Here is a 22,878-nt window from a genome sequence, read left to right on the forward strand (position 1 = left end):
TTATACTTAAGTGAGATCTTCTGCGTTAGTGAATACACATACCATGTTAGATTTACTAGACTATTCTTAAAGATTGCTACTCCTGCCTCAGAAATCATGAATCAGGTTAAAAAATACAAAACTAAATTTAAAAATAAACTGTTCAAATCATACCTGAAATACTGAATAACTTCAGGGTCTCATTTTAAATTATTATTATATAAAGTATCTCATCTTCCACTAAGTGTCAAATTAATGATTTACTACATATACTTTTCAGTTCCCACCCCAACAGGTGCAACTTTGCACTTTCATCATATTTCAATAAACGATATCATTAAGTGGATGTACCAGCTGCCACCTACACTGCAGACTGTGTATCAGCACATGAAAAGCTTTGACTTTCATGAGGATTATTGAAGGGTACCATCATGTTGCACAGCAATTACATACGCATCATATGAAAGGAGAAACACAGAACACTGAGAACTTAAAAAAACCACAGCCACACAGCTTAAGAACTATTCTACACTAAAAGAGAAATAATCCTATCAGAATGGTAAGTCTCTGACATTGCAGAATTTGTGTGATTTGAAAGGAATTCTGATTCCACACAGGAAAAGTAAGGTTTTCTGCAGGTTTATAAGCAGAAATCTCTAATAATTTGTCCCTCGTAAATTTTAGTTCCATTGGATTTATATAAAATTTATCTGTTATTTTGAGAATTGCTCATTTTAATCACTAATGGGGGGATTTTAAAAATATGTTTTTGCATCTGTCTCACAAATGTAAGTGTATAAGTAAGGTTTATTTATAAAGTGTACATAAAATATATCTATAAAGTGTACAAATAAAGTATATTTATATAAAGCATTTAAATAAGCATGTGCATACATATATATATAGTTTCCACAAATATACTCAACAGCACAACATACCACGATGCCACACCATTCACATCTCATGCCAGAGAGCACCTCAGAGGAGCCACAGGTTTTCTTGCAAACTTCACAACGTGCACTTGAAGAAAGGTTTCCCTCCCTCCAGTGGTGGTGATAGGTATCCTAGAGGAACACATCACAATTTAGCATTACATGAAACACGCAGAATCATACTCATAGAATTGTTTGGGTGGAAGGGACCTTTGAAGCTCATCTAATCCAGCCCCCCTGCAATGAGCAGGGACGTCATACACTGGATCAGGTTACCCAGAACCACATCCAGCCTGGCCTTGAATGTCTCCAGGGATGGCGCATCCACCACCTCTCTGGTGAACCAGTGACAGTGTTTTACCACCCTTACTGTGAAAGACTTCTTCCTCGCATCCAGCCTGAATCTCACCCCTTTTAGCTTAGAACCATCACCCCTCATCCTATCACAACAGGCGCTGCTCAAAAGACACGTACAGAAGCATCTTCAACTTAGCTTTAAAATCAGCCATTCGAACAGCTCTGAGGAAACAGCAACATAGACTATGACAGTAAGTATTTTCTCAGTCTAAATACATACATGAACAAACTTAAATTTCACCAAAAGGAGCTTATCCAACCATCAAAAAAATAATATCACATGGTGCTTTTCTTCACAGTCCACCAAAACCAATATTCTAAAAAAAAAATAATCCTGAAAGGTCAGTATTACACATACATTTTACAGTGAGAAGCTAGGCAGTTTTGCCTCAGACAGGCTGCAGGAAGCCTGAGGAACATGACAATGTTTGCTAGGGATGCAATGCAGTGAACAGCTCAACATACAGAAAAATAAAGCTTCACGACAGCTTCTGCAACGCAGATTTTTAAATAAGATGCTGATTTTTTTTATTATTTTTTTAATTAGGACATTTTATATATTGCACGAACTTTTCAGCATGGCTTCAAATAAGAACCATGAATGCATCCGAACTTAAATTCGTTTCACTATCTGGGATACATTCTGAAGCCACAGCTTCCTTTGCCTGACAATAAGCACAAACGTGCTTTGATAATGGGCAGCATGTGAAAGCAAATGCCGAGGCTCCTCCCCCTCCTCTAGCCCATGTTTTCACACCAAGAACGTGTCCAAGAACGTGTGACCACTTTCTGCTTCAGAGGCATCCACACTTACATGGTCCTGGTGCCCATCCTGGTGACACTGCCGGCAGTCACTGCAAGCAAACAGGATACAGTCTGTGTGCACATGCAGCTCACAAACTAAAAGCATGAAAACAAGAAAACTTCTTTAAGCTGGAAACCTCCAGGTTTTTGCAGCTCCTTCCCTCCCTCTCTCCCTCCAAGACTCCTCCACTACCTTTTTGCATCATCCTTGCTTTCCTTAATGCTCTTTTCCATTCAGCAATGACAGGCAATAAAGGACGTTTATCAGCACTGTCCTGTGTGTTGCTCCATTTCCTTTGTGCTAAACTGATGCAGCAAGTATAAGGAAAGGCTGAACTAATTTTGCTCATAAGCACTTGCCATATTTCCTCCAATACAGCATGTTAGATTTGTAACAACTGTTTGGCTTATTACAGCTTCGTCTCACAGTTTCATAGGGATTGCTGCCTACTCAAATATAACTGTGCCTGAAGTCTACTTTGATTTCATGAAAACGAAAACAATCTGAATGCTAGAAGCGTTCACAGAAAGCTTTCCTTCTACATCCAAATACCATCAAGTCTCGAGTGTAAAGTAGTATCTTCCTGAAGTAATACTCCATTCCTCTTACATACCCTTTCCCAAACCCTACTGCAGAGCAAGCAGGCACTTCATGAGTGGGTTCAAAACAGCAGACACTTTTCTGCTGCCTAGCCCATCCTTTGTATCCCTGGCGCTTTCAGAAGCACAAGGAAACAAGAGACAAGTTTGAGTCCCCAGCCCCAGCAAAGCAGGGGACACGCTTGCCAAAACAGCAGCATGGAGATAGCGCACCCCTCCTGCTCACAGCCAGGACTCCTGCCTCACTCACAATCTGCAAATAAACAACCAAAAAAAACTATCCTAAACCAAACAAATAAAATCCAACAAACATAAAAAAAAAACCCTAACTAAAATATGTCAATACCTAGCTTCATTACTGCAAGAGTTAGGAAAATTCTCTATGGACCACACAGAGAGGAGCAGATGAAAAAGATCCTCCTCCATCTGCTTGTGTATACAAGTACTCTGGGAAAGCATCTGATTTTTTGTTGAGTACATTAAAATAAGATGCGACATCAAATTCTTCAAATATTTTTTTTGTGTTCTGCTCAAATAGGTTACTGTTTCAAGCACATCACACAAATTTGAAGACTGTAAACTGAAAATTGGGAAGTGGCAACTGCACACATTATCTGAAAGCATGTTTAAAACAGTCTTAAATTACACAGAGAAAAATACCTTATTTTGAAATCACCCTCTGGGCTCTAGAAAAGGCCATCAGCACTAACACTGTCTTATTCTAACCCTGCAGAAGACCATGATCACACCAAAGCAAAGCCTGTTTTAACAGGGCTTACTAAGTCAACTACAAGCTTTCACATACAGCTCCCCATACTGTGCATCCTCACTGAGCTGAAGAACTTCTCTACGAGCTGTGACACAGTTCCCCATCAGCTCGCATTTCTCCATATTCGCAGATGTATTTTACAGGTTTGCCAATTCAGCTAAGAGGCAAGATAGATGCTTTGAGTCATATCCTCACTGATGGTAAAAAGTTCTGTGGATGGAATTACGACTTCAAGTAATCAACAAAAGCATTGGAGTTTTTATCATTACTTCTACTAACACAGGCATGCACTGCCTTTTGCTGTATTTTGTAAGAACACAGAAGGGTTTTTTCAGCAAAAAACTCTCTCTAAAGCAATTAGGAACTGTCAGCAGCATTTGGAGTCCAAACATTGTAATGTTTTTGCTGATGAAGTGTAGGTACTTATCTCACCAGGCGGTAATATACATGCATGCTCATTTCTGAGAACAGATGCCCTACCATGCGCTCACAGCATTTAGAATTTGTCTGAAAATTTCCAATTTGCTTCCAGGAAATTTGTTCTGTTGGAAGATGTGAAGAGTACAAACCAGGTTACTTAAATTATTTTGAAAGTACATCTAATGATGTCAATCATTTGTTTAGAAAAGGTAACTTCATCTTAACCCTCTTTTCTACCTTAATTATGGCAAAGTTTCAAGGAAAAGTTCTTTAAATTTCAATATCAGAAGGCAATCATATTAAATAAGACATTATATTTAGCACGACAGCAATTTTGAAAGCATCTCAAATCCCTGCAGAATTGGTTCTTCTCTCAGGAAACTATCCTTTTTTTTTTTTTTTTGAACAGTTTACAGGTAGTATTTCTTTAAAATACTAAATTCTATTCAACCTCACAATATCAGCTGAACAACAAATACTAGATATTCAAGACAGGGCAAACAAGGGAAAATTAAGGAGTTGCCCCATGTCAAAATCAGTCAAGTACTGATGACAACATATATTTCAAATAAAAATTATGGTGTTCGGGTGATTTATTTAATTATTGTTTTTTCACAGAATCCATGTCAGAACTCAGAGCAGTGCTATTTTGATAAATAATATTTTCAAATACCTTTCAATTGAAGGCACCTCATCCCTATTACAATCAACAGATATCTGAGACCAGTAACACTGAAAAGTTATACCCCAGTCTTTTGTAGAAAGGGGGAGGTTTTAGAAACATGAATACCTGATGATTCCCTCTACCAAAAGCTTCCACTGGAAACAGAAATAAATTACTTCAACAGAAGCCTTTCTTTTGCCATAACACCCTCTCATCCATTGCACATCTGGGGCATGGATTCATTGCACACCATCAACACCACAAAGTAAATTGGAGGAAAGATGAAAGAGCAAGGTTTGACAAAGATTGTGGTTTACTGAATGCTACTGATTTATTATTCCTTGATTTGACATACACATTTCCATGAACAATGAGTGGATGATAAACAGCCCAAAAATCGTTCAAATACAGCGAGTGCATATGTGTGTGTGTATACACACACACTTTCAAGATAAGCAATGTAAGCAAAGTGTGCATTACTGTCTAACACATAGATGGCTAAACAGGTAAGGTTTTCTACATTACCTTCGCATCGAAGGGCAGGTGATTCTAGTGCCTTCCTGCACACAGTGCAAAACTTTCTTTTGTAATGTCCTGGAGACCCAAAACAGTGTGCAACTGGAACCTGTCAATGAAGAATGCATAAGATATCATCAGCCACGACGTTCATAGTGCCAGTTACAATTCACAGAAACTGCTTTATCTTGCAAGACAGAACAGCACATATACAATGTAAGCTAACTAAACTTGAGAACGAATATATAGGCATATCATCTTTTAAAAACAAGAAAACAACCAACCGCCAAAAAAAAAACCAACTTCAAAATATATTTGAAATACTTAAGTATTTTATTTTAAATAATAATCTTTAAAAGTCTGTCTAAAATTCTTGGGGCTTAATATGTAATGTATATATTTTTAAGTGCTGGTCAGCTTTTTGATGATTCACAGTGCCACGAATCCAAAGGTTTCCTTTGGGTTCAGTGCTCTGTGACTTACTTGGAATCACAGCTCCTCTCCCAAGTATTCTTAATTGAATCGAGGATGACTGAAGAGTTGCATGTGTACACAAAATACCCTAAAGACATACTCAAGACAATTCTTAAAAGCTCAGCGCTGCCACAGTCAGTACTGTTGCTCAGTGCTATGTCTTTCACATCAGCCAACTTGCTGATCAGGACAAAAGCAATGGTCTCCCCTGTGCCCCATATAAACAATCCTGCACTTCAAGAAGGCACCATGAAGTAAGCAAGATTAACTTTGCCAGATGTAACACAAGGAGAAAGGGACATGAAAGGAACATTGCTGAAAGTTTAATCAAGAAAAATCTGGGTTACCAGAAATGAAGAACATCACTCAGAGCCACTGACCAATCAAGCAGAGCCACCAGCTCACTTCCCCAGCAGACCATGTTGTCTGGAAGAACCCTTGGTCTCTGATTGACTAGGAAACTGCTTGTCCAGATCCCAGGCTCCCGACCATGCTCGGCTGCCAACCCACCTACCAGAACATCCTGCCTCCAAGATCTTTGAACTTTTACTTTATGTACAAGTTCAGTATTTACCCCAAAACTTTTGACTCCATCTCCTACTCCTAACAACCCAATCAGAAATTTCCATCTCTGCAGCCTACCAACTCTGACTGACACAAAGTTCTTGGCTGGCTTGCACTATTTAATTTTTTTAACTGGAGTACTCACATAATACAAGTTTATAAAAAGAATATGTGGGGGGGTGGGGGAGAGAGAAAATGTACTGGAGAGCCTGGGGAACTTAATCGAATTATCTCAGATTAAGTTCAAGGCTCATGATCCCTGATCACTTTTCTTGCACTTTCATGCTACTACTTCAGAGAAAAGGAAAAACCAAACTTCCCTGTACAGTAACATACAAATTACCTGGCTCAGCTATTATGGAGGTGAAGTGCCACAGCAGGTTGCTCACTCCAGCCACTCCAAAAATAAGACAGAAGTGCAATTCCCAGCTGGAGGGAGAAGGCCACTTGCCTAAAATTTATCCCACACAATGAGTTCAAATGCGGAGACAATGAAAATGGCTACATGAACACAGCCCCAGCCAGACACAGCAATTGTGATGAGTACTAAAAAGCCCTAGTGGTATCTTTTTCAGGAAAGCTTTTCTGCACATCTCAGCCTGCATTCAGGTTTCAAGCATCATCTTCAAGTCATCTGCCTGCCCTACTCCCACCACAGTGCAGCCAGTCATCCCCTCTTGAGATCAGACACAGAGACAACCTTCTTCAGCTCTAGAGTGGTGAATAACCTGCTCTGGACACTCAGCATGAGTACCCGACCCACTCAACAACCGGTGTTTGAAACACAGAGAACTCTTCTTTCCCCGGCCATGAGTCTGGCTATTGTACCGTACACCTGGCATGAAAATGCAGAGTTTTTGTTATTGCCACAGAAAAGACTTTGCTGAAGAAAAAGGGCACTCTAGATCAAAGGATCAAAGTAGAGTTTAATGAAAAATTGTATTTATTTTGTGAAAGACTGAGAAAGGACTGGCAAGGGTCAGACTTACTTATGGTCTGACTCTATTTATCTAGAAGACACAAGGGAAGGAGACCAAGTCTAAATTCTGCAGTCATTCAGACCCTGGCGGCAATCCTCTGAAGTCTCAAGTCACTGCCAAAAAAAAGGGGAACAACTGCCTGGCTGAAATGTTGAGTGGGAAGGAAAAAAAGGGGGTAAACCAGAAAAAAATCTCTTCCTTCAACATCTTCTTTTCAGAAACAAGCCAAAGAAACTCTGTTTATTATGACTGGTCTTTCTAACTTGCCTTAGAAGGCACAAGTGTAAAATCACTGCAGAGCTTGGTGGGAAATGGAATGGGAGTAAGACGAAGAGCAAAAAAAGGTAAAGAGCGAATACAATGTCACAAACTCATCAATCATACCATGTTTCTCCCAGCAGCTGCCTACATTTCTTTTGCTGCTGAACAAAAAAAGAAGAGTTCTTAGTACCCAATACATTGAAAAAAATAATCAAAACTCAGACCAGGAAAGCCAGAGAAGCAGTGTGTCAGAATATGAAATGTTACATATTATTCCCTAGGTCAGATCCATCTGTGTAAGTACAGCAAAGACACATAAGGTGGCCTATAGAGACAAAGTTAATAATTGATGAGAGTTTAAAACTACTTTTCCAGTACAACTACTTAAATTACTTTACGCTAACCACTAAAATTGATGTTTGACGAAAAAGACAGAAAATTTCTGCTAGTAATACTATTAAATAACATTTAAGTGCCCTTACAGTATTGATCACAAGCGCATCGAGAGAACATATAGTGGTAACACTCCAGCATAAGCTCCAGAATGACTTTGCACTCATGAACAAGATACTTCTAGTTTCTATTTTATTTCCTGCCATCCATTAAGAAACCCAGAGCATTACAGAATGTAACACATTTCTGTAAAAGTTCATATCAGCCTGCAACGGAATTCAATCCTACAGAAACCTAAAACTTAGAATCTAATCCCTTCAGTGCAACCTGCAAGTGCATAGCAGTCCTAAACCATACAGAAAAACCAGCAATGAACTGCTCTTAACAGCCATGCCTGGGGAAAGAAACAACATAATTGTTTTCTTCTGGTAGTGGCTTTTAAAATTGCTCCTCACCCTGAAATGCCACAGGGTATTAAACATGGGGCAAACAGCAGATCATACATAAGTGCTCTTCCACTGAAGTGGAATCACCATGTACGTACAAAGCAGCTAAGCTACCAGCCAAACTTTCTGGTTTCTGGATGGAGCCAGGTCAGGTCAAGCCTTACGGGTCAGCAACAGTATGTATACCTCAGCAGGGAAAAACACAGCTATAGAAGGTCTATCCCTCCTGCAGTTCCTGCTGCTTTTCTACCAACTAAGGCAGAAGAAGACCTTCAGCCTGAATCCTGAGCCAAAGACTCAGTATCTGAAGGGGGCCTGTAAGAATGCTGGGAGGGACTTTTCATTAGGGTCTGCAGCGATAGGACAAGGGGTAATGGGTTAAAACTTAAACAGGGGAAGTTTAGATTGGATATAAGGAAGAAATTCTTTACTGAGAGGGTGGTGAGGCACTGGAATGGGTTGCCCAGGGAAGTTGTGAATGCTCCATCCCTGGTGGCATTCAAGGCCAGGTTGGACAGAGCCTTGCGTGACATGGTTTAGTGTGAGGTGTCCCTGCCCATGGCAGGGGGGCTGGAACTAGGTGATCTTAAGGTCCTTTCCAACTCTAACTATTCTATGAGTCAATGATTTTCAGGTTCAAAGTGGAAAGAGAAAAATACAGATATACCAAATGACAGAGTGACAGCTTGGAAGGTATCCCTGCCTATGGCACAGGGCTGGAACTAGATCATCCCCTCCAACCCAAACCATTCTGTGAGTCTATGAGCTGCTGTCTTGGGCAGTCTTAAAAAAAGACCAATGTACTAAAAACTTTTCCTTAGGCCTGCGTCTAAATATTTTGCTCATGTATCTCCTTCTCTGTCACATCAGAGAGACTTGCACTTGGCAGGAATTCAGAAAACATATTGGACAGACTGAGGAAGAAGGGCTGCAGGACCTACGGGACTGTGGGGCTGATCAGCTTGCAAGCAGGAAAGGGCACACAGAAATAAGGATACAAACACTCTCACAATAGACTCCAAAGGTTGAGCAAACGGAATTTAACTTCAGGTCACTAGTTTTATGTTCAAAAATACGGTGGCATTTTAAGGAAAGGCACAACCAGCTTGGAAGCAACCATGTTCATGAAATGCACGGAGTCTTTCACAAAGACTGCTCTCAACATAATGCCAAAAAAAAAAAAAAAAAAAGCTGATACAAATTTAAGTGGTGTTTATGAAATAAGAACATATTCTATAGATTCTGATGTTTCCAGTGCAAAGTACTTCCTTATCTAATGTTCCTAAGGTCCACTGTGACACAAAAACCTTTGCTCTAGAAAGGTAGATATGGTGATGAGATCTGAATACACCCCATGATTATTCTGTCCAGGTTAATCAAGGGTCTAGGCCGCACCCTCCCTGAGAGAAGCTAACAACTTTGTGATTCAACTTTTCCCATTATTGACATATTTTCAGTTACTTACTTATTATTACTCAGTAATCACAAAGAGCCCTTTCATTTGCTTGAAACCTCTCTGCTGTAGTAGCAACAGATTTCTGCAACTTAAATACACTGCATGCACTTCAGTAGAAACTCTATTTCTACTTTTATCCTTTTAGAGACAAGGCCTGTCAATTACTCATCAGTTGTGTCCAAATTGACATTCTTCCTCTGAGCACTCGATATATCACTTGCTGTTAAAAAGCAGCTTTAAGTACATACTTAAATATAAATTATAAAATACTTACATACAAGCTTTAAGTATACATACTCCATATGGAAATCATGAAATTAGATAAGAATAGGAAGTTAAATGGTGTCTCAACATACTATTGGACAGAAGAGATGAGAAAATCAAATACTTAGTTATCAAAATTTTAATTGAGGCTAATGCAAGGGAATAATGCACACATACATATGTGACCTCACTATATCCAGGAATGTTTTTCTCCATCCTGCAGATCTCTCTGATAGGACATCAGGCTTATCTGCAAGCTCTCAAAAACTCTTTGTGATGGGAACTATACAGGGCATTTAGTACCATTTCAAATCAGGAATACCTGATACTTCCCCTAGTAAATGAGACTTGTGTAAGAGCTTTCCACCGCAATTAAGAGTTGCTTGGACTAGAATTTTTTGTACTGGAAAATTAAGCAATATATAAAAGCCACTCCTTGCTTTTATTGCTACAGAGGAAAGCAATGTCCATCTCCATTTATCAAGATAGAGATTAAAAATTTAAAGCAACAAACACAGTGACATCCCATACCACTTCTGAACCTGAAGAGTCACTGGTACAGCTCATCTGGGAGTCTGCAGGCTACTAGCTAGTTCGCATCAAGTTTCAATAGAGCCTAATAAACTCTCCTGAGTTTGTGAACTAGGGATTACTAGCCCTTTATTTATATATAAAGTATATTAAGGTATATATAAGTATATTAACCCTGGGGTTAAAGGGATTATCACTTTGAGGAGGAAAAGGAGGAAACCTTGGTGCAGTGCCAGGATTATGAGCAAGCAGTTTTACACCTCATTTGGCTTCTTAATTATGCCACGTGACTGCAACAATCCAAGCAACTGCCTTGGTGAAACAACACTGGTAAGGGTCAAGAGATGGGCCTCTTGGTGAAGGTGGTCAAGGCTACCTGGCAAGCACCATACAATAGCTGGGGTTGGAAGGGACCTTTACAAGTTGTCTAGTCCAGGCCCCCTGCAATGAGCAGGGACATCTGCAAGTAGATCAGGTTGCCCAGAGCCCTGTCTGATCTGACTCTGGATGTTTCCAGGCATGGGGCATCTACCACCTCTCTGGGCAGCCTGTGCAAGCGTTCCACCACCCTCATCATAAAAAGAATTTCTTTCTTGTATCTGACCTGAGTCTCCCCTCTTTTAGTTTAAAACCACTATCCCTTTTCATATCACAACAGGCCCTGCTACAAAGTTCAGCTCGGGATCCATCTGTTGTTATGACATCTTGTGAAAAACCCTCATACCAGCAAAGCCTATTTATCATGAACAAATAAAACGGGAAGAGAGAGAAGAACTTGACCAAACTTGTCTTCATAATATATAACGGAAAAATGTTAAGCACGTATTTTGTGAAGCAGATTTAACTCAACCACAACCCCCAAAAAGACATAACAAGAGCAGCAGGATAAAACATCCCTTGATTGATGTACGCCAAATACACAGTAATTTGAAGATAAGATGTAACCATAAAATGCCAACCAGCTCTTCATTAACATTGCATTTCAGCCTGTCTTCTGTGACAGTCTGCTGGGAGAAGCAGTAAAAGTTCAGCAAGCATTCACTGCAGCATTTTTTAGCCCATATTGACATAAAACATCCAACACCTGCAACTGCCACCAAGGAATGATTTTCCAAAATTGGATTCTGATTTTTTTCTCCCTAAACTCTCCAGAACTCCCACCCAGTCCAACAACATCAAATTCTCCTTCCCTGCTTGCCAAGTTCTTTCCCCATTGTGAAAACATCTATGAGCCATTTGCAACAACACTCCTTAAAAAGCTAATTCTCTGAGGCAGTCACACAAAAATCCAACAGACATTTCTGACAGCTGAATGAGACTGGATTTATTATTCCAAGGCAAGTGAAGCCAATAACCAAACCTTGATGCTCTTTGTCTTGCACTTTGCTGGACCTTCCCATTGCTTCTTGGGCAGTGAAAGAAAGTAAACAAAAGAAAGATTGTGTCCCAGTACAGAAGTCCTTCAGCTGCAGAAAAATGAGATGCTGCTGTTGTGCATACAAAGCATGAAGCGTCCAATAAAGAGCAGATTACCTGAAGGGGATCAAAGGGAATTACCCCAATCCCTAGTACCCTTTTTTCCTCTTATCTGCTTTCAGTTCATGAGGAACACACCCAAATAACCACCAGCACATAGCTGAACCCAGCAGGCAGAAGGAGAAACTCAGGTCAGCAGGCAAGGGCAATGCCGGCTTGCCCAAGCAGGCACCACAACCTTCTCATTCACTATCACATTGCCCAAGCAGGCACCACAACCTTCTCATTCACTATCACATTGCCCAAGCAGGCACCACAACCTTCTCATTCACTATCACATTGCCCAAGCAGGCACCACAACCTTCTCATTCACTATCACAACTCACAAATGCAGGCTACCCACTTTCTGAACTACAAAGCCAAGTTTTATTTTTAGGATAGAAAGCTCCAGGCAAAGCTGATGACCTAAAAGACCATTCTTCTACTCTAGACAACCCCACTTTAACAATAAAAGCACAGAAGAAAAGTGTCATGAGTAGCCCATCAACCCTTTTTGAAGTGGAAATGTTTAGAAATCTTTATAAAAATGCACCAACATACAAAGGGGGAAAAACAAGCATTGTAAATGCCTAACTTCATTAAAGCCACTTATAACGTACTCTCATTTCCATTTACTATTCAAAGAACAGGTATATAGAAAACACACACACTTCTAATGCAGCTTCAATTCCAACCTAACAAGCAAAAATAAAACTTCACAGGGAATCAAATAATTTTTGTTTTCTCTGTTATTTTGTTTTGCGCTGGGTGTTTTGGGGGTGGAGTGTTTTGCCCTTTCCCCCACCCCCCTCTTTGTTTTTGGGGTTTTTTTTCTGTGGTTTTGGTTTTGTTTTGGTTTGTAGACAAGTATCTATGGGAATGTAGGGAAGGGAGTGCTTGAATTTAGACAAGTTGGTGATAGCCTAGCAGTGAAACAAATCATATGCCCTGCAAAACATAAAAGCACCACTTGTTCAGAAGACTGATCCATGAAGCCTTGTTTTGAAACATTGTCACCTGGATCCAGTCTGGAATACTAAACATAGGTGATAATGATCGGGAATAGTGCAAAAACATTCTTATATCAGCCTTGAGAGAACTTGACAAGAATGATCTGATGCTGGATGCAGTCATGGCATGCTTGTGAGTCTCTAGGCCTTTTCTTGACCCCGGGAAGGAAACCCTACTCTCAGGAATAAAAGTTTCCATGAAACATCTGCTGAAAAATTATTCTCTGACAGTCTGACTTAGTGTCAAGTAACACACACGCTAATGAGCTTTAAGAATTGCAGTCTTCTCTAGATGAAATCCAGGAGATTGAAAACAAAAACAACCTCATTTCTGAGATACACTAAATACTGACATCCTAGAAGGAACTATCAGGGAAAAAGTCCCACCAGTGTTCCCTCTTATGTCAAGACCTTTTAATAAATAAATAATAATAAATAATCTGAAAGGAGAACAGGGAGATTACAAAAAATAAACTTTCCACACATTCTATGAACTATTATAATTTGCTTTTTTCTCTGTTATGTTTTTTAAGCAAATGCCAAGTTCAATATTTACTTCGACAGAGCCTGCACACAAAAGGACATCTCCCATATGGCAGACTTCACTTGCACAGTAGACAAGGATTAATGCAACTTGGATGACCATGTCAAGGACAAGACAATCCAAAAAGAACAGTACAATCCTGTATTTTCAAAACATAATGATTACAGGCTCAACACAGATAACGCAGAAGATGCTTTGCAGCTGAATACAGCAACATTGAACTCCAAACAGCTTTGAGGACTGATAACACCATTCTGATAGGAGAAATTCTATTGCGCAGGAATGGTAGTTACATTTTATGTGTAAATAATAAATAGTTAGATAAAATTCATGTATTCAGGCAGGTAAAGAATGAGAATTGGCAAAGGAACAAATGAACTACACTGACATCCACAACTGATGCAAGTGGAAACACTAATCAGTTTAAATGCTAGATTTTTTTTACCACGCAAAAGCAAATGCACAAACACTATTTTGAACTATGAATTAAAGTTAGAGCAAATTCACAAAAGAAGCAGTCACAAAAGCTTACAATTGTGACACTGTGAGTTAAAAGAATGTTTCTGATTTGGATTTGTACCATCCCCCCAAAGGCTTGCAAAGACATCTGTATCATCCAACTTACCATTCCTTTTCCCATGCTGCAATGACTGATTGCTCGGTCTTAGGAATCGCATTTCTCACTATCTACATGTCCTGTACCATGGGTTCTAAGACGTAGAACAATATTTATTACCATTTCACTGGCAACTGTTGTATCAGATACCTTTTTGCCACCTAAGTTATACCTCTCAAGATGAAAAGTATGTGGGGAAGAGGAAGTGTGTAGCAAAGCCTAACAGCATTATTTTCTAGACAAAGGAAATTTAGTAAAAATTAGTAGCTGATTTCTATCCAGTTTTCTGGATAGTTTCTGGAACTCGAGTTACTTTCCTGTCTCACTCCCTGTGTAGGTTTCCACAACATAAAGGAACTTACAAAGCTTTTTAGGATACAAAGCAGGGAATCAGCTCCCCTTCACAGGTTCCCAGGTCTACACAATGTGTTCCCATGTGCCTTCAGTCAGCAACATCTGTAACGCACATGACTGTGCCATGTCTCATTTGACTTTTGCGTATGGCTACTTTAGGTATTTGTCGTGTTTTACTACTTCTCTAATAAGTTTCTTATTGCCTTCCTTTTTTTTTGCTTTACTGTTATCCTTTCCCAAGTGAATAACACCACTTTGGTTTTTCCTCAATTTAGCTTTTTAATACCTCAGCTGCATCTTACAGATGCAACTAATAAGATAATATTTCTTTAAATCCGATTTATTTTTCACACCCTTTAAAAGCAGTCTCTTAAGCTTCAAGTCTTATGAGAGGAAAAAGTCACAGGGCATCCAAAATCAACTACTTTCTTAATTACCCAAATAAATAAATTTGAAATATTATCATCAGTTGAAGTCCTGCCCTCTGACTTTTTTGCTTTGAAACCCTATGCAATTACTTTATTCTCTGGACACAATAAACAAGCCCCTTCACTAGGCAGAGAAGCTTTAGTATTTTCCCAGTAAGATGAAATCACTGTAAAAAAATTGGTGACTGTATGTACAGAGTTCTTCTTTAGTATGACACACAGTATGGTTTTCTGAGAGCACTGATATCAATCAGTCACCCCACTCCGTTATTGTGAGGCTTCTAGGTAATGACACACAAGTCTTACATATAACTAAGAACATTAAGTAACAATTAAAGAATGTCAGTAACTGTCTTTTCAAAGACAGACTACCCACAGCTCCCTATAGCACGGACTTTTCAAAGGAAATATAACTTTGCATTTGAGCAGCTATAAAAGCCTCAGTAGTGACTAACACAATTGATTTAAGCATTATGATATTAACAAGCCACCATGGTACTACACCATGTTCATTAGTAATAAATTTGTTCTATTATCCTAACAAAAAGACAAGGCAGTGTGTGCTTACTCACCCTCACAAGGCTGGGAGCAACACATGAGCATGGTATCTTGATATTCTTGAGGCACTTTTCATGAGACATGAAGTTGCAAACTGCAGAAATAAAATAAAAACCTTGAGCAAGTCTTCAAGACTTAGCGAAAAAACAAACAAAAAATAATACGGAGTCAAATACAGCTAGGAACGCATCTTTTAAATCATATTTTATCTCTCCTACATTTGAGAGTGTACACAACTCTCACACTTCTTGCTGTGCATGAACTCCAGCTCATTTTGGCTGTGGAAAAGGAAGGAGAGTTTATACCAACGCACCACAGGACTACAGCAAGTTATGCCCTCCCAGAATCCCTCTCCATAAGCACCAGACTGAGCTCTTGAATTCCCAAAGAGATTTTAAACAATCGGAAGTTAAAAAAACAGCTGTTTGATGTAGCCAGAGCAGACAGAGATGTTTGAAAGTGAATTACTCTACAGGGTGATGCATGCAACAGGAATAAATGGGAGAAAACAACAGTATTTTTACACACTGAGCGTAACGGATGAAGGAGATGAAATTAAAGGTCACCGGTTGCATGCAGCTTTGAAAGCCAAGAGCAACTAATTATCTCTTTCACTGTGGAAGCAACAGGTTTAGAATTCCGGCCAAGCTCCAGAAAGCATACTTTCAAGCAAGACAGTGTTTGAAAAAAATCATTTCTCATGGTGGTGATATTTTCCACAGCTTCTTACCATGGATTTACATGACGTTAAGCTGTGCAAAGAAAACAAGGGATTCTTTATTTCATTCCCCCCACCTCGCATTAATTAGGAACTTATAACACATGCTGCTATGTCTTTAGAGCCCTCCTTCTTTCAGAATTACTCTCTTGCCATTTCAAGTGTGAAGCCTTACACAGATGCTTAAGACCCCTGCCAGTGCCTGGGCAGAAGATCACTTCCCAGACGTAACTGTTGCTGTACAGAGGAGGTTTTCCCACATCTCTGCTTTTCAGAAGCACACTTACCACTTCTTAAGTTTCACCAGCAACTGAAAAAACTCCATGCATTTCAGGCTTCCCATTCTGTAGACCACTGCCATTACTGACTTCATGTGCTAGTGCCATCGCCAAGCAGACAAATTTTCCCAGTCTCCCCTTCTCCAGCTCAGCAACTTCTGATTTCACATTCCTGCTTCTCCCATGCCAACTCAAGCACTAAAATCCAAGTCCACTTCTCTATGTGGCTTACTGCCAGACCATGCAAGGTAACCCTTCCCTTTGGAGGCACAAAGATGATCCCTTTCACATTGGCAGTCATCTTAATGTGAGCAGTAGGCAGACGTTTGTTTTCCATTAGCCTGCAAGTCAGAGAAAGAGGCAGCACTGCAAGTCACTACTGCGTACAAAGATGTTATTCATCACCCATGGTGTAACACAGTGATTACTGCACTGATGAAAGAAAATAGGAATGGAGTAAATCCAAACCTTTTAATGGCTGCTATTAAGTGTTATGTGCATCTTTAAGGTTAATAGGGTTCCTGGCTAAATGGGTGGAAAGAGTTAACAAAGGGACGATAATGCAGATTCTGAGAGCTACAAATGCAGATGTCCAACACCTTTGAAGGTGGTCGCTATGGAGAAAGGAGCACAGTGCCCATCAGCACAGAGGAGACCAAAGAGAACAAGTGATTGACTGGGCAGAGGAAAGATGCATCTTCTGCTCTAAAAAACAGGTAGGGGCCCACACGGTGAACAGGTGAATTCTTATCACACTTACACAATGTTACCACAGCATGGATGTAGATGGACGTAACCTACTCTCTCCCCAGGTCTCCACAACATTTCTACTGACACTTTAAGGAGGATCAGCTGGTTGCTGTGAGAGCAGGTCTGCAGAGGCTGGAGAAAACCTACCTGCCCATTACCAGCTAGTCTGCAATCTACCACATACGCCCTGCCACTGCCAGAAGACATCTGCCCCAGCCATTTGTTTAGGCAGCCTCTCCACTGCCTCAGAGGTGCCTGAAGCTCAGCTGAACCTGGCTAGGTGAGGGGGACTGCAGACAGAAACATGGTGACAAAGGCTCCCATGGCTTTGGGAGCCAACCCATAATTGGTGACAACATGAAACTTCAAATATAAACAGGCAACTGTCAAAAACTTCATAAAGTAGAGCTAGTCAAGGAGAAAGCATCAGTGACTAATGAAATCAGTGAAATGGCACTGCTTCCCCTCGATTTTTTGGTTCAAAAGCAGGCAGACTGAAAGAACAAAGCAATGCACTGCATATCACTCCCAGAAATTTTATGAGCTGCAGAAGCAGCAGGCACTTTAAGTCCACAAGACAAGTATCTCTGAGTGGCTATTCGCTTTTATTTCAAGTGCGCACATAGTAACCCAATACACAAGTTAACCAGGCCCTGTACAAACACCTCTGGGAATTAAGAGCAATGGCCATCAGGCACCACAGGACTGCTCCACATTTGGCACGAGGCACGGCTCTACAGCAGTTTCTGCCCATAAGCCTTCACTTCCCAGAACACATTTTGCTTGACTTTGTGATTTAATAAGGACAACATGTATGTATGGCAGCACCCAGTGAACATACAGTAGCTCTCCAAACTACACGTTGAGGAAAACAGAAAACATCCCACTCCAGCCCTCCCTAGGAAGCCGGGAGATAAAAGCTGGGCATCACTCTTAACTCATGAGCTGTGTAACACTTGCTAGCAAAGCAAGGGCTGTTTTCACCCTCCAATATGCCACACTTTTTCCACACCACCCTTTTTCTTTCTGCCCTCAAGACAGACTTCAAAGCAGATCCCAAAAATGGAAAGAAGAAAAGGTGCATTATGTGCTGTGCAGACTCTACTGATGTATCACTGACCCATGTAAACATGGCTGGGTGAGAAACGCTTATGAAATAACCAAATTTGACACATATTCTTCTCCCACTTTTGAAAGGACACACACTCCTGAACAAAATGCTAGGCGTTGAAAATTAGTTTTGTTTCCTCTTTGAGGAAATACTTACCATAATTCAGTTTTGCTGGTTTTCAAACATAAATTTATTTGTAATTTTGTATTTTAACATGTAAGTCTATTTATTTATTTATTTATTTATTTTAACTTTAACAACTGTATTTCTAAAGTAGAGCTACCAAATTGATCTCCAAGGAGGATCATGGAATGTCAACACAAAGACCAAAATAGATCTGATCCTGTCCTGGCAGTGTGATCAGTTTAACACACAACTCACTGTGGACCTATTCACATAACGCGTTTTTTTGACAGTTACACGGTAGGCAAATATTTCCCTAGATGCATCACTACAACTCTAACTTCACCTTTCGCCTGATCTCCGAAAGCTGACTCAAGGCTCATCAACTTGCAAGAGTATCTGTCCCCCCCTTCATACACATCACTTTACGTTCATCAACAACAGGCAGTGAGATGGTAGTTCAAAATTAATTCACTTAAATAGATTTGTCAGCAGCTGATGTCCAACATGAACTCTCAGCTCACTACTGGCCTTTGAAGAGGGATTGTTGGGCTGTTAACAGGAGAGTTAAGTAGCATACACCCTACTAAGATCACTGCCACAACTCCACTTGCAACCTCGATCGAGTTCATTGCTTCCCTCTATTGCTTTTGTCTGCAACCCAAACCCTAGGCCTGCAGTCAGTGTGGTTTTATTTTAGCATTTCACACATCGTGAATGCCAGCTTTCAGTTCTGCAGGGAAACTCCCTTGCACAGTACCCTCAGTTATGTCTGTCTTTTGCTAAGATGCTCAGAAAACAGGACAAAAAATAAAGGCTGTGGTTATGGCTAGCAACCGACTCTGGCACTAGACCACCCTTTGGGTGGCCACAGGAATGTTGTCTACATTTTCTTGAGCACATGGAAATTGTACAGGACAAAAAACCCACAACCTTCTACACAACAGGTGTCTGCAAGTATTGTAAGTGTTCTAGATGTTGCCTACCCAAACGTGTCAACCTTAAAAGGTTATCTTTATGAAGAGATGGAACACAGTAGATGGAGAAACACGACGGCCTCATAAGGTATCTAAAGTGCACAACTTCACTCCTCCTACCCTGAACTGGAATGTGTCTTTGCACATATTTTAGGGTTAAAAATTTGAAGTATTCATTTCAGAAATTAAACACATTTATAAATAGCTTCCTGGACCACACGCAGGTGGTACAATTACATTCTCCCCATCTCCACCTTTACAGAAACTTCCATTCTTTATCATAAACCTGCACACCCCAAGATTCTCCCTCCTCCTTTTTAACATGACAACCTTCAACTCATTACTGCATTTTATGCGTCAAATAAAACTCATCTGTATTCAATTTTTTCTTTTTCCATCTGAACAAATCCCAGCTGCTTTTTTGCAACATTTTCTGCCAGTTGCAGGTGGGCAGCTCTCTGACAAACCTGGACCATGCCCCTTAATGCTTCCCACCACACATTTCCAGAATTAACCATGGGAAGACTCAACAGGCCACAACTGCCCGAAGTTTAATTGCCCCTAGAGGGGAGCAATTGTTTGAAGAGAAGGGGGACACAAAAAATCCAGCTCCCTACTGGTGGCAAAAGGATAAGATCACAGATGTGTACCCTGCGATAACTTTGGTCAGAGCCCACATTGTTAGTGGATAGGTCCAAGAACCACCAGTCTCCTGGCTGCAAACTCCAAGGTGGTGAGCACTCAGAGTACAACTCTGATGGTATTTCTCCAGGGTACTGTTGGGGTTATGCGAGCTCCTTGGAAAGGTGACAGCACAGACACTTTTTTCACTACCATGTGCCTGGTGCAACAGGCAACTGACCTCGGCAAGAAATCAGAGCCATCAAGTTTAGCAGCAGGTCTCAGGGCAGCACAAAATGTACTTTCATGGCCTTCTGCTTCATAGTAAAGGTGACTATGTTTCAAATGCAGCAGCTACTACAGAAAGAATAACTCATCCATTTACTCCAAAGGCGTAATTCACTTTATCAGGGTGAATTTTTCAATTCCTTTGCAATGCTTTCAGTAATTTTCATTTTCATTAACTCCAGTAGAGAGCATTAGAGTGCAGTACATCTGACTATGTAATCTGAAGAGTTAAGGTCAGGCTCTTGTGTTGTAAAACAGCAGGACTCCTTTCAGCTTGCTAAAGCACAACAGTTTACAGAAGCCAAGATTCTTTTACTTTAAATCAATACACTAGATCATGAATTACACCATGGAACATACATCTTGTTTTTATCAAACTGAAAGAATAATTTAGGGTAAATTACACCCTCAAAAACACTCCCAGGCTTCCTGTAAAGTTCAGTGATGAGATTAACATTAGTACTTCCAACAACATAAATATTTCTCTTGAACAGACACAACTATTACAAATCTTTGTTCTGTATGTCACCAACTTACACGAAGCATCAACAATATAGAACAAGAGGGAGTAATTAAATTTGCCTATGCTACATCAAGCCAGCATGGCAACCTGTTCTGTAGTTAGAGGCATTTTCTCTCCCCAGAGTCAGAGCTATTCTTCAGAATACAAATGTTCCTCAGCATTAGGGAATGTTTGCCTACTACAGACACCAAGCCTAAGAATGCTACAAATTCAGCAATTAACAGAAAAGTCTTGGCATTTATCAAAACAAATGACTGTGGGAATTCAGAGGTCTTGCATGATTTGCACCTGAGAAGACACCTGCTGGGAAGGAAGAGATGGAGGACATTACAAAGCCCAAACTACGTGGGAAGCATTGAGATTTCCATCCTGTTCTTCTCCGATCCACAAAACAAAACTCATTTCGAGCAGAAAGACAGAAGCATAGTAACAACCCTGTGGAGGTGATGTCAAACATTCACGTTATAGTTGAGACAGTGTGCTATTTCTGTGACACATACACTGTCAAAATAATCTCTACAAGAATATTTACTACCTTGGGCGCAAATCTCGGTATGTCCCTGAAGTAACTGTAATGAAAGCACACAGGTAACATACTACTTTTTTTCACAGAAAGCTGCGCAGCAAGTGACCTCAAGAGCTCACGTAGTATGTCCTGAAAGGGGGATGGAAAGCAGTGGGAGAAAGAGAGGCGAAGGAAGAGGAAAAACGAGGAGAAAAGGGAGGGAAATGGGGGATAAAGAAGAAGGAAGGGGGGGAGGGAAGATCATGCTTATTAAGTGACAAAAATATTTTTTAATGTTTTGTTCGTTTTTTTAAGAGCACTGGCAATCACTGCTAGAGTAAGTGAAAACAAGGCGTCCTCTTATTACCCTTCTTCTTAATAAAACAGATGCAAACATTTGTTCAGTCCAGCCACTTTACCAAAAGTTACCCTGAAACACAGCAACACCCTTTGCCTCCTGGAGATCACCAAACCAAACTGCTTTAGTCCAGGACCTGTAAAGGCTTCCAAATTTCCTATTCTCATTGCCAGTACCCATAGAGATGTCTTAGCTTCCAGCTCGGCTCTGCCGGAGCTCACAGTCATGAAACAGCAGCACTGGTTTATAAAGAGGCTGGTTATAAGTGCTTAGGGAAGGAAGATGGGTACAGGAAAGTTGAACATGGAAGGATCAGCTTGCTCAAATTGGTTTAATGAAAGCACACCTAGGCACACCATGGCAAAGATGCTCACTGCAGAAGGCATAGCTACTGCAGCATGCCCCAAAGATAGAAGGAGGAAGGACAACTGCCTAAGGATGGACAGAACAAACAACAAACCTCGCAAAGCCAGGGAGTAAAGCAAAGCTTCAAAGCTGTTACGCAAGACAACAATAACAGTCTACTTTCCAAACAATGAATCAGTGGGACTTAAAGGGCATATCAAGCACCAACAGAACTCAGGCCAAGTCAGTCTGACACTATCAAAACAAAGTTTTATTTTGGTCAGAACTAAGTAGATTATTTCCTCCTCTCTTCCTGCTCCTCCATAGCATGTGACTGACATGACACAAGCCAAAATAACAGGCTTCATCTTAGAGTGCCTCTGCCCTTTAGGGGCTTTTTCACTCACTTCTGAAGCCCTGCAAGCAGGCTATTTCGTACAGCAGGCCTGCCTTTGCCTTCAGTGGAGAGATCCATTGATAATTAGAAGACAATAGGTTTAAGGAAATACCCACAGGCTAAGTAGTCATACAGTGGAGAAAAATACTTTTAATCTCAATGTTTTAAGATTATTATATAAAACACACTGTTACTGAACTGCTTATGCAGACAGTACCATTCCAGCTGGTGGAGATGCTATTTTCATGAGTAACTTAAAGGCAGTACTCTCCTTTCACTTGAAGTTTGTGGGACTCAACTTTTACATTTGCTACACAGCTTTGAGCTCCTTCTCCATTGTAGCAGCTTGCCAACATAGGACACATTCAGCTTTTTTGTTTAGAACCATGACCACAGGCCAGCCTGAATACAGTGACTATTCACTGAAGGGAATGCTGGACACAGTACAT

The 22,878-nt window shown here is 40.4% G+C and overlaps 1 protein-coding gene across 2 annotated transcripts in view; it reads right to left on the reverse strand.

Moving 5' to 3' along the window:
• DGKQ (diacylglycerol kinase theta) overlaps positions 1 to 22,878 on the reverse strand; it is an 80,958-nt gene that overhangs the window by 42,540 nt on the left and 15,540 nt on the right. For both annotated transcript variants that reach the window (XM_080638118.1, XM_080638119.1), the window contains exons 2-5: positions 15,450 to 15,529; positions 5,051 to 5,150; positions 2,083 to 2,168; positions 918 to 1,043 (exon numbers count right to left, since the gene is read on the reverse strand). In XM_080638118.1, the coding sequence (XP_080494244.1) occupies positions 918 to 1,043; positions 2,083 to 2,168; positions 5,051 to 5,150; positions 15,450 to 15,529 (392 nt within the window). The remainder of the gene's footprint in view (positions 1 to 917; positions 1,044 to 2,082; positions 2,169 to 5,050; positions 5,151 to 15,449; positions 15,530 to 22,878) is intronic.

The sequence above is a fragment of the Psittacula echo genome (genome assembly GCF_963264785.1).
Source record: "Psittacula echo genome assembly, chromosome: Z".
Classification (NCBI taxonomy): domain Eukaryota; kingdom Metazoa; phylum Chordata; class Aves; order Psittaciformes; family Psittacidae; genus Psittacula; species Psittacula echo.